The sequence below is a fragment of the Bombus bifarius genome, unplaced genomic scaffold (genome assembly GCF_011952205.1).
Source record: "Bombus bifarius isolate JDL3187 unplaced genomic scaffold, Bbif_JDL3187 scf7180000009151_frag, whole genome shotgun sequence".
In the NCBI taxonomy this organism is placed as follows: domain Eukaryota; kingdom Metazoa; phylum Arthropoda; class Insecta; order Hymenoptera; family Apidae; genus Bombus; species Bombus bifarius.
Genome location: NW_022884933.1, coordinates 1 through 11,504, shown reverse-complemented (window position 1 = coordinate 11,504; position 11,504 = coordinate 1). Strand labels below are relative to the sequence as shown.

The window sequence follows — 11,504 nt, the reverse complement described above, 5'->3', positions numbered from 1 at the left end:
TAAACGCGATAGAACAATCCGACGAGATCGACTTGTCACATGTACGAGAATCTCATTACCGTGAAGCCATTCGGGATATTATTAAAGGGTATAGGCCGGAGAAGAAGCGAGACGTCGGAATAACCGAAAAAGTAGTTTTGGAAAGCGACAAGCCGGTAGCGCGAAGACCGCGAAGACTGGCGCCGTCGGAAAGAAAGGAAGAAGATGATTTGATGGAAGCGTGGACAAACGAGGGTGTCATCAAATCGTCAGACTCGGAGTATGCGAGTCCGATAGGTGTAGTTAGAAAGAAAGATTTGTGTGTGCGTGTGGCTAGATGGGCCTTGTTACTAGGCGAGATTAAGTATCAGGCGTGTCATCGGCCGGGGAAAAGTATGCAGCATGTAGATGCTCCGAGTAGGAACCCCCTGCCGAGCACTATGTATGTAACGGAGAGTGAAGACGGGCTGATTGCACGGTTGAGAAGGGCACAGAACAAGGACATCGAAGTCCGTAGGATTTTGGACGCCGCAACGTGCAGTCAGGCCGATGGGCAGGTAGTAAGAAACAATATTTTGTATAAGGAGTGTGAGGACGATGTGCTAATAGTAGTATCGAAGGCGATGCGGGCTCAGGTAGTCAGGCAAGCGCACGAGCGTGGGCATTTCGAGGTTACCAAAACAGAAGCTATGGTCAAGAAGGACTTCTGGTTCAAGGGGTTACGCGAAAGGGTCGAACACGTGGTATCCAACTGCCTTGACTGTAGCCTAACCGAACGAAACATAGGTAAGCTAGAAGGGAACCTGCGAAATTACAAGAAAAGAAGAAAGCGTGCGAAGCAGTACCTGAGGAAGGACCCGTGCACACCTCGATTTTATGAAACCTTGGGTCCTAAACGCCGAAAGTGACGCATCTGATGACAGCGAGATAAAAGGCAACATCTGAGGGCAGATGTTATTGCAGGATGGCCGAATGTAGTATCGTGGACGAAAGGCCTGGGAAATATCGGACGAACTATGAACAGTGTCGCGAGAGCCGAGGCGCCGTCGGGCCCATCAATGTGTCATCGGTCTTTTCAAGTGCATAGTTTCGTGGAAAAGACCTACGTGACCCTGGCCACGAGCGTCTGCAGAACACGTGTGCGGTGGGCCTAGGAAAAGGGCAATAGAATGCGACAACAGTTAGTCGAGAAACAGAGTGCGAGTCGAGAACGAGAGTGCGAGCGGAGGAGCCGAGTGCGAGTCGAGCGGAGACGGAGGTTGCGAGTGGCGTTGCCGAGAGAGTGTGGATTGCGCTGTGTTCTGTACGTTTGGTATGAATAGTTCAAGTTAAGCCACAATCGTCTTATCTGTCTGATTAACATCTCTATTGTCCACTTTTGTAAACATATTACATCACGATATTACATGTATTTCATTTTAATCCATTCGAGACCGAGATTTAATTGTAAGATGATACCTAGGTGTCGGTACGATCTGAATGTTTAGTTGGAATGATTCTGTGTTTTACTCTCTCCAGGGTATCCTTTTCATACTTTGATTTTAAATTGATGACAATCTTAAATAGTATGCCTCATATTTTTAAAATATAAAATTATATACTATGTTATTCTATAATGTATTATGTACAGTTATATATATATATATATGTCGGAGATGAAATGAAAACTGGAGCCTTCCCTATGCAATTTTGAGGAAGCCTTTTAATGCTTTAGCCCAGATCTTATCATAACTGTAATTAAGTAATTGTCATCTGTAATTGTTTGACATTTGTGAAAAGCGAAAGTGGGTTCGAGGTGACAACTGGTCGCTGAACGTAGCCACGGTCACGGGATAAACGTTTTGCCTGACGGAGGTGTGGATCGGTTGTATTGTTCTCCCTAGAAATCACATAGAATTGTACTTTAGAGATGTCGATATAATGGGACACACGTTGTATGAGGAATCAATCTCCAGACAGAAACTGCCTAGCAACGGCGTTTGGATCTTTCTCGATGTTTCCAAGGAGTATATAACAAACTTCTGACAGATATTGCCTAGCAACAACGATTGGAACCTTCTCGATGTTTCCAGCGAGAATATAACAAACAAATGCAGTCGGATTACGAAAAAGATTTGAATCAGAGAGGCATTCGTGTGATCGCCTTGGAAAGTGATACATCGAGTAATTTTTCCGAGTGATTCGGCAAACGTATTTTTTGTGTTATAAAATTGTTTAAAGTTTTCCCGTTGACCGTGGATTCGTTTGAACCCCGGATCATTGTTTATAGCGTAAATTAAATTCAATATTTGTAAATTTATCAATCGTTAATTTTCATTATTCGTTAAATTAGTAAATCGTAAGATATATTATTCGTTTCTTTTATTGTTCGATAAAACTTATTATTCTTTAATCTAATTAATAATTTAATTTATCATTTGTTAATCAATCATATCATTTATAAAAATTCATTATTCATAATATTTGTAAAACCTTGTTTATTCGTGTAAATATATTCTCTGTTTTGTAAAACAATGGCTAATTCAAACGAAGAATCGTTACGCGCCTTAAATCCTAATGTTAACCCGACATCAGAAGTGGGATCAAGCCCAAGTGTCACTTTGGAACAACTCATGAAAATCATGAACCAGATGACTCAGCCTAGGGAGCAAAAGTCGAGTATGGAACCTAAGGATGTAACGTTGTCACGTTTTGATCCTGAAGGCACGGGCGCTGATCCATTCGCGTGGTGCTCATACACAGATGTGATTTTGAAAGACTATCCGATGCAAGATAGTGTGTTACTTTCTGCTTTAAATCGTGCCCTAAAGGGATCTGCTGCACATTGGCTTTCACAAATAGTGCGCGGTGGAAAACTTTCCTGGCCAACGTTTAAGGAACAATTCCTTTCGCGTTTTGGTGGCAGAGAGACAGCCGCCACGGCATTAATAAGGATGTCCAGAGAACGACCGACGGAGACCGAAACTCTAGGAGCTTACGGTAGTCGCCTCCGTTCCATGCTGCAGATCAAGATGCAAGATCTAACGATGCCCGAAGTACTCAATGCCGTAACTCTTTATATGCTAAACTCACAAGATCAACGCTTTCATGCGTTAAAATGGGGAAATCCTATATTCTCGACTCAATTCACAATCTTTATGGAAGTATAAACGGTAAGGTAATTTGTCTACTTTTACTTTTTTCTATATAGTTGTTACACACATGGGAAAATATTGAGAAAAAACAAATTATTACGTATTCCATATGGTGAATTAAAGCATTCAGGAAGAGCTATAATTTCAGCATTGTGCTCTTTTGCGCTAGAAATGTAGGAAACTGCCCGCTCTACATTTTTGCGTTTTACTTCATTTACTTCAAGTTGTACCAACGCCAAGCGAAATGCTAAAATGTTGGAAAAGTTAAATACATTCGGTTATATATTTCCCATACTTTTTATCTATAAATACCTTTTACATAGTGAATACTTACTCGACATCGTTCGCACTACTTGTTTAGCGATGTTTGTAAGTATCATAATGTTGAGGTTATGTATGGTACTACTCAATATCAACATTACGTAAGCAATACGCAGGGACTTTTAATAATTCTTGGTAAAGTTTAGGACATTAATTTTGATGTAATTGTAAACATTATTTGTTCACAATTTGTTCATTTACTTTGCAACAAAAAGAACGCATCTGCAAGCGTGTTAATCGGATAACGACGAACTTCATTTCGCAAACACCGACACGTGAAACATTTTGAAGTTACGTCGACGCGAGAGTAATTGGTTCCCTTAAATTACTCAATTTCCATTTCTTTCGCCATGTATCTTCGAGTATTGCATTTGAATTGCAGAGCAGTCGAAAGTAGAGGAGCACCTCGCCGATATATCGACAGGAACATGAATTTTTTTTCATAGGGCGAATATTTTTCCATTGAATTATTAAACCGAGTCAAATTTTCAAACTCGACCACTTAATTTAATCGTTTTACATAAAACATTTCAATCTTTTTTCTTCTAAATACTTTACCTATATTTCATCTGGCTGAATATTCCATATTTTTAAAGCTTGTTGATAATTACAAATACGTAATTATCATTCTGAAGCTAGAAATTTGAAATAAAATTGCTCTGCGCGTAAGGAAATAATTCAACGTTTTATGTATAGCTGTTAAAATGATATAATAAGTTTCAGTAAAATAGCTTCACTAAAATTTGTGGTTTTTTTCCTTTTCTATTCTTTTTTTTTTGGTTTTATGTGTTCAAGGGCGAACGTTCCCTCTCATTTCTTGTATTTTTATGAGGAATTTAGCCTTTTTACACCTCAACGTTTTACACCTCAACCGAGAGCCTCAACGTTTTCATTTTCACGCCTACGCTACGCTCGTTAAACACGTTCTAATGAGACCATGTGCTGACATTGCGAGTTTTATTATTTTCGCACAATAATTTATCATTTTAGATTTCAAATATTACATTCATACATTTTTCGTTGTAAATTTCTTTCTCTATTTAAACAATTTACCATTGTTGCTACAATAAATCAATTAATTAAATTAATTGATCAGTTTAAACTTAAAATATCATTTCATAAGTTTTCGTCACTTGAATCTAAAAACAACAGAAAACGGTATACCCGCATCATACATAGAAAGGAGATTAAAACGCTAGAGTGATCATATTCAACGATCACAAAACGATAATAGGACATTGTGTTTCTTCTGAAGGGCATGAAATTGTCAGGAGATTATGCCATAAATGAAATTGGAAACTGGCTGGTCAAAGGGATTAAACTCGGTTAAACTCAATTGTGCTATATTGCACAAAGACTTGAGAACTGCTACCAAATATCTACTAGCATAAAGGTGTGCTGATTACACCTTACAAATTGTAATTATATTTCAAATACAATCTCCTAAGTAATAAGTAAATTAAATTAATACTTTACCTAGAATCTGTGATACATTAATATAACAAAAATACATTTCTTAAATTATTCATTAATTTGCAATGTAATTAGAATATTATCTTTATTTTCTGGTGTCTTTATTATTCTTAAAAGATACGCTGCTTGTTTTCAAATTTAACACTACGTATGCTATTAATAAATCATTTTATATTTAATTTTGCAACCTTCAATCATTGTTAAAATTGATTGATAATACCGTTGGTTAATAGAAATTTGAAAATGCTCTCGTTTCCACTCGATTAAAATGTAATTGCACAAACTGTCACAGTGTTGACTACAAATCACGTGTGTCGTTCTATTAAATTTATACACAATAGTATTTATTCTCGTTTTAATTTAAAATGAAATATGTTATTGTATGAATAGCAGAATGTTCAGATAATTGAAACAACTTTTTGTCCTCTAATTAATGATTCTCATTTAAAAAAATTTAAGAATTTTAATCAAGAAGATTTTGAAGTCTCGATCTAAAATGACCAAGGATTGAAACAGAGAATATTTTGATGCCAACAAATACATATTCTTCAGATATGAAACAAATGTGATAATAAAAATCGGTGTACATGAATGAATGTTGAAATATTGGAAAATTGTATAATTATATCCATTCTCTGTTGCGTTTAGATGTTTCAATTAATGTTTCATCAGAATTTTTATCGAATATTTTAGAGGTACTGGCTGTAAGGTTTTTTTTAAATTAAAATTAAAATTAAATGTAAGAACAGATTCAAAGTATAACATTTAAAAATTTGTGGTTATAAAATTTACTTGTATGTCATAATTATGTAAGTGAATTAATCTCATAATTAATTAAATGAATTTATTCTATGTGAGTAAATTATATTTATCTATAATAAGTCTTAACTTATTATTAATAATCAGCTAACACTGCATAATACTAAGTAAAGTAACTGAAAATTCTCGACGTGAGAATTAATTATAATTTTAACAAGAAAATAAAAAAGAAAAGAAAAGAAAAGAAAAAAGAAAAAAAAATTCTATGTAAGTGATTGTTCTATGTAAGTAATTCTATGTAAGTGATTTGGGGCTCGGCCAGTACCTTGCCCTTCTTTGAGATATTCCGAATTATCTGTCCTCTCCGAGCTGCAAATCTGATATCTCAGATGTTAGGGAAACCCCCTGGCCGGTAAGGCACGATAGACAGATGAGACTAAACGGCTGGTGGAGAGGGCAATCATCAACAGAGGGTCACACGGTGCGGATACAATACTGGGGTCTCAATAAAATCTTACAACCGTGGTGTTCAGAACATCAAACTCTGTTTGCATACACCCGGTGCACATAAAGTGTCAAATTACACTAACACTGGATTTATTGAACCTCTTTCACCTTGACCAGTGGCTCTTTAGTTTATGATTTGCAACAGAATCCCTGCATCAACGCAGGTTCACGAAACATACAACTTCACGCACCAAATATCGATTACAGTCAATCGACACAAACAATCAATAATTTGTCTGCGAGATGCTCCTCTGGAAGTTTTAACTATATATATTCCGGTTTTAACTATATATATTTAACTATATATATTAACTATATATTTTCCCTAGGAACAGTAAGATTTTAACGATACAACTTTATCAGGAGATCTTAATGTCATAAACGGTATCGAAACTTCGTAATTAATATTGTTAAGGAAGAAAATATTGGTAATCTCCTCGAACGACGAGCGCTTGATATTCACAATTCATCGATATAACGGTATTGAAGAGAACTACTCGAGAAACTATATCTAGCGCTTGGATGGAGGGATTGCTTGCTTCTTACAATCGAATAATTGGAGTGTAACTAGAAACACGAACGGTAGTTTAGCAATGGAGAAGAACTTTAGAACGACAGCAATTTTCTTCTTGTTTCTTTGAGAAAGGCACCGTTCATTTTATGTTTGACGAGAATGGGGTTGTTGGACGAATTTGATTAAAAGGAAAGATCTTTAACAAATCTATATTTTTGATTTAATTATTTGAAAATGCAATTTTGCATATACCTATGTGCAATTATATACTATAATCGCAGGCGTTTCTTTAAAATGATGTACCATTGAAACAAGGCAAAATATCGTCGAATTCTTCTACATTCAATTTCTCAAAGGAATGGCTCTATTGATTAACCAAACATAGTTCCCATAAGCATATACGTACTTCTCAGAAAAGATAGTTATATCTAGATCAATATTACTCCCCACAGTGACCTATATGTCAAAGAAAAAAAAGACACATCAAGTATTAAATCATACTACTATTACGTCCACTATCTCTACAAATCCTCCACTCTTGGAAAAGTCTATCTTATTCAAACGTAACGTAACTCAAATTAAATCTTTTCCATCATCATAAATACGAAACATTTATAAAATTATCATCTTCGATTATTTACTCAACATCTAGCTAACAAAATCTTCTCCATCGCCGTACTCCTTAATCCTGACCGCGTACAATTAACGTATGAATAGTTAATTTATTGAAATTTAAACGACCATTTTACGCTACTTGTACTCGAATGATTTTAGGATCTTGCTGTATCTCTTGCACAGTGTTATACTGACGGGCAAGAAACATAGAAACGTAACTTCCGATCCATTGATTTACCCTAAACAGACGATGATAGGTTATACGGTGGACGCAATACAGAAGTGTTTCCGATGCAATTCGAAGGTGCGTTGTTACAATGGAGTTCATCGATCCATAATGACTATTTCCCCGTCAGCTACAGCCTGTAATAACGGAATAGCCAATAAAGTATATCCTGTCGATTTAATCGTTACCCCCACGGTGCACCGCGCGCACGGAGATAGGATCGGTGATTTTCACGTGATGTTTCGCAAATCGTGAGGCGCTCGCGTGATTCGCGCGTTTTAAGCGTTCCCGCTCTTCCCGCCCGATAGAAAGAGAAAGGGAACAGGGGGTGGAAGGAAGAGGGAAGATACGTGATGCGGGTTCAACCTGCCGCGGGAACCTTTAAAGAAGGTGGGTGCAACGGGAGAGATGTAATTTTAATAAATTGGAGAACAAGTCATTGTAAAAGATGGATATTCAGATGTTGGAGATGCAGCAGATTTACGACTCGCTGGAATTAAGTTAGTTAAGGTGTTGAAAACCTAACGCCTTTTCAAAGGCGTTTGCCGCGTTTCTTTTCAAATCAAAATACATACACACGATACGTACAATGTATGCGCCTAAAGTTTTAAAGTTAATTTCTATTCAAGGAATGGACTGTTTTATTATAGGTTTAGGAAATTGAAAAGAAGCAATTGCTTGTTTCTAAGAAAGAATCGCGAGAAGTACAGTTAGAAACTGTATTGTGAATCACTTTTCCTGGTTTCCGTAACGAGGAAGTGAAAAAAAAAACGCAGATAAGTCAGCTTTTACCGCAGCTAAATGGGAGATACGCAGGTACGGTTACAGTTTTGTCGTTGCAACGATTCCCGCTGCGTAATTTGATAATGAACAGTTAAAAAATAGCAGCGTTGTGTCCGTACTCTTTAATATCCCATTATATGGAAGTTAACGACCGGAAAATACACCGCTCGACTACTTGAAGGAAGTAGCTCATGAGCAAGTCTTTTGTATCCTCGCAATGGTATAATTCCTGTAACGTCTCGTTCTCGGAGGATTTATTTCGTTGATTTGTACTTGTTTATTGCTTTTGTGTTTTCATGAATGGAGCATGTCGCATGCGAATCGTAATATGGTTTTAATGGCGTTTCGACTTCAATGATATCAGCGGCTGATTGCGCTTCCCGTAATAAGCTTCCAATCATTATGTATTTTAGGAACAACAAATAAGGATATTTAGAGAACGAATTAATTATTCAATTGTTCGCGCAAGAAATACTCAGTACCTGTCTCTTTTTCGAAAGTTATAAATGCTGTTTTCAAAGAGTTCCTTAGCTCACCATAAACCAGATAAGAATCTTTGGTTCCATCTAGAAAAAGAAACCTTCAGATCAAACCGAAAGGGGTTCGGATTATATTTTCTAATCGTATTTGTATATTTCTTTTTACGGTCAGCTTCTCATCCACGTACAATCGAACAGAGAGTCCATTAATTATTTCCCTTCGACTTGTTTCAGGGGGAGCATCTCGGAAGCCATGCCGGCTGACGAGTTCGCTGGAAATCGAAACAGAAGCAAACCAAGACTGCAACCAGCTTAACGAACCGCTATTATCACTGGCAAGGTCATCGGGCAGACCGGATCTAATCATGCTCACGCCGACCATGCTTCCTATGCACTCGTTCCTCTTTCTTAATGACGTCAACCAGAAGATCGGGTGGTAAAAAATTCGAAATCGAGTTGATTGAAAATCTCAAGGAATATTAAAAAAAAAATACGAATAAACAATTTGATATAGAAATCATCCATTTTGGGCAAAGATAAGAAACAATCAGAAAAAGGAATAACCACAGAAGCTCTGAATTTCATTGCTTCCTAATGGTACTTCCTTAGATATTTTTACATTCTGGAGGCGTGAACGAACTCTGAAAAACAGAAACGACTTCTATCGGATGATCGAAAGAACTACCTGGACACTGAGTATAATTATTCACACGGGCGGATGCCATTTCCGGCATGTTTCTCCATGAAGAAGGTCAGCTTCAGTTTTTGCCACTTGTAGATAGAAGTTGAAGTGGCGGACGTCTTAACGAGGTTGCTAGAATGTCAAAGAAATAGATGAGGGAAATATTATGAAGATATATTTATGAATATCTAATTGAGCATTTAATTAAGAACTTAATCGAAAGACCAAAATAAGTTGGTTCTTGAGACCAAGTACCTATCTAAGTATAATAGTCTTTTGTACTTACGGTTTAGTAAGAGGACTCGAGTAAAACGATTACTCGTTAAAAGGAACAATAGAATAATCATGCCTCCGCAGACGGTGGTCTCTGCTTTCATGCCTCATCGCGGAGAATCTCAGCGAAAAAAGTGTCCCGAAGCGTGAGCTGAAAGGTGGCTATGTAGGCTGCCTAGTGAATGCCGTCGCCATGGTGGAGCTGGCGTGTAGCAACTCCCTAAGTCCAGGAACCTAATCCCGCGTCAGAAAGACAAAATTCGCTACGGAGAAAAGTAAACAAAAATATATATATAGGAAAGAAGAGACAAAGATTAAAGGTCGTTAAGAATTAAAGGTAATTTAATGATAAAAGGGAGAAAGAATTGTGTAAAAATTCTACTACTGGGAAAGAAAAGAAAGAAGAAACCTCCAACGAGAAATACGTGCTCAGAAGCGAATCCCGCGTAGCGCCATGTAGAGGAGCAGGAAGAAGCGCAGTCTTCCTCAGGCATTCCAGCGTCGAGTAATGCTGAAGCATATCCTGACGGGGCAACCGTCGTCAGCGGGCTCCAGGCACGAGCACAATGACTACCAGGCGAGCTCGGGCTCGTTGCACGGCGGCCACCACCACCACCATCATTCTGGTCACCAACAGGATCAACAGCAACACCATCATTACAACCAAAACAGCAACGTTCGTGGAACGACAGGGGGGGAGCCAAGGACGGGGAGTCGACGTTTACGACTCGGTGGTACATCAATTAGCCAATTTGCATCTATTTCTGCCACCACGCCATCTTCCACTCACAGACACCCTTTGAATCATTCTCAGTTGAGCGTGAACAATCTTTCTCAACGATTGAATCACTCGCACGCTCTTAATCTGTCCACGTTGTTCACGTCGAAGCATTCTGTGAACAGCGTCAGTCCTGTTGCCGGTGGGAATAACAATAACAATAATAATAATCTGTCGACTACATTGGGGGTGATATCCCCGGCGCCGCTGCACCAGAACAGCAGACCTAAAGCGAATGGAGGCTTTGATATCTCGAGACTGTCCAGATTACCCAGTCAGGCGACACCTTCGCCTGCACCTGCTCTTCAGGGTATGACTACCGGGGGACAGTTAACCGGTCCCGGTTCCACGGCGTACCCCTTGAACGCTTCCTGGTCGTCGTCCCTGTCAAGGAATCACAAGGACCACGAGGTTGGCGCGAAAGAGACGTTGACCAGTTTGGGTTTATTGTGTCTAGTGTCGTTGTTACTGGCGCTACTCTCGTTGATCTTCTTGCTGAAGATCTCACCGTTAACAGTGACGCCGAGTAGCCTGATCAGCCCGGAAGAGTATACGATTGTCTACGAGGTGACGTTAGCGCTGTGCGCACTCGCCCTCTCCCTAAACCTCTGCTGTCTCCTCGTGTGCGCTATACAGTTCCTCTTCACTGTGAAACTCGTCAAGACTTCGTATCAAGGACATTGGTGAGTAGAGTTTTCGTTTTATGCCACGTTGGGTAAATCTGTGATTTATAACGCTTTAAATACCTTTGTACATAATCCGTACTTTACTCAACCCGAAGGTCGAACAAGGTGTGAAAAGTATGTACGTTTAAAGTTTGTATCCTTAAGATACTGTTATCTTTGAAAATCCGGAAGTCAAACAAAATACACAAAGAGAAACTTCTAAAAGTGCAAATAAACATTTAGATACAAATATCCTTTAATCCGAGCTATACATATGATGGAAAGAGGACTCTCATAGTCATCGACATTTTCCCTC

At 38.4% G+C, this 11,504-nt stretch overlaps 1 protein-coding gene and 1 pseudogene across 1 annotated transcript; one reads left to right on the top strand and one right to left on the bottom strand.

Moving 5' to 3' along the window:
* Positions 1-3,172: 3,172 nt before the first annotated feature.
* Positions 3,173-3,737, bottom strand: LOC117214098 (omega-amidase NIT2-like). The gene is made up of 2 exons (XM_033459948.1): positions 3,448-3,737; positions 3,173-3,360 (listed from the first exon to the last, which is right to left on the bottom strand). Exons 1-2 carry the CDS (start codon positions 3,530-3,532, stop codon positions 3,173-3,175), a joined length of 273 nt encoding a protein of 90 aa, XP_033315839.1. The 5' UTR covers positions 3,533-3,737.
* Positions 3,738-10,159: 6,422 nt separating this feature from the next.
* Positions 10,160-11,243, top strand: LOC117214097 (annotated as a pseudogene).
* The last annotated feature ends 261 nt before the right edge of the window (positions 11,244-11,504 follow it).